General features: G+C 30.5%; 1 protein-coding gene across 2 annotated transcripts in view; it reads left to right on the top strand.

The window, feature by feature from the left end:
* Nucleotides 1–164, top strand: part of BZW2 (basic leucine zipper and W2 domains 2) — a 37,248-nt gene extending 37,084 nt beyond the window's left edge. For both annotated transcript variants that reach the window (XM_019659897.1, XM_019659896.1), the window contains exon 5: nt 66–164. In XM_019659897.1, coding sequence (XP_019515442.1) covers nt 66–149 — 84 coding nt within the window. In that variant the 3' untranslated portion in view covers nt 150–164. The remainder of the gene's footprint in view (nt 1–65) is intronic.
* Nucleotides 165–1,009: the final 845 nt, after the last annotated feature.

Below are 1,009 nucleotides of genomic sequence, written 5' to 3'. Positions count from 1 at the left end.
GTTTCTACACCTTCCATTGCGTTTTAAAATATTATGACTATTGAATGATTTTCTTTTACGCTTAGGTCTTCAATAAACTCATCAGGAGATATAAGTATTTGGAAAAGGCATTTGAGGACGAAATGAAAAAGGTAAAAATGCAAATATAATGCCATATCTGTTTAAAGTGATGAAATGGAGGGGGACAAAACTTTTGCATATACAACAATTGTCCATAAGTACCATAGGCATAATAAGTTTTTAAAAAATGTTTGTTGAATGAATGAGTATAACAGATTGTTAACTGGTAGCAATAGGAAGAAATAATGATTAGCCTAGACTTGTTTCATTCCTATTTAATATACGACAGCATGCTTTGTTCAATAGGAATGGTTTTATAAAGTATGTATTACCTCTGATCTTTCAGAGCTTAAAATAAAAAGTAGAGATTCCAAATATGTAAGAAAAATAAATTTATCAAGGGAAGAATCAAGATAAGGTGACTTAATTAGTTGAAGCATATGAAAAAGCATTGTACAACAGTTTATACTCAGTAAAATTCTTTAATGTTAGATAATACAGTTTAGCAAAGGGGATAAAAGCATATCTTTGGAGATAATGTATTAGTATAAATCTCAGTGGTTTTTCTCATCTGTACAATAGCTGTGATAAGATTACATACTTTATGGTCCGTGTGGGAATAAATGATACAATATATAAGGTGCTTAACATAGTAACTTGCCTCTAGTAATTAGTAAAATCAATAGTAGCACCTATTAAAAACCTTTTTTCAGTAATTGCAACATGGTCCCTCTTCTAATTTGTAATTCCTCTGTGTTTATATATATATAGCACTCACTACATTAACTTGTTACAGATTTGTGTATTTCTTTGTCATTGTTTCCAATTTTAGATATCTGCCTAAGTTATAAACCAAGGGAAGAAAGGAACTGTAACATCTGCTTTGCTGTACACTTAGTTGCTTCCCTCTGTTCAGTGTGGTTTCATAGATAATGAAGAACATTTTGGC

The sequence above is a fragment of the Hipposideros armiger genome, unplaced genomic scaffold (assembly GCF_001890085.2).
Source record: "Hipposideros armiger isolate ML-2016 unplaced genomic scaffold, ASM189008v1 scaffold_305, whole genome shotgun sequence".
NCBI lineage: Eukaryota > Metazoa > Chordata > Mammalia > Chiroptera > Hipposideridae > Hipposideros > Hipposideros armiger.
The sequence above is the reverse complement of the archived record's forward strand: the minus strand, read 5'-3'. Positions and strand labels throughout refer to the sequence as shown.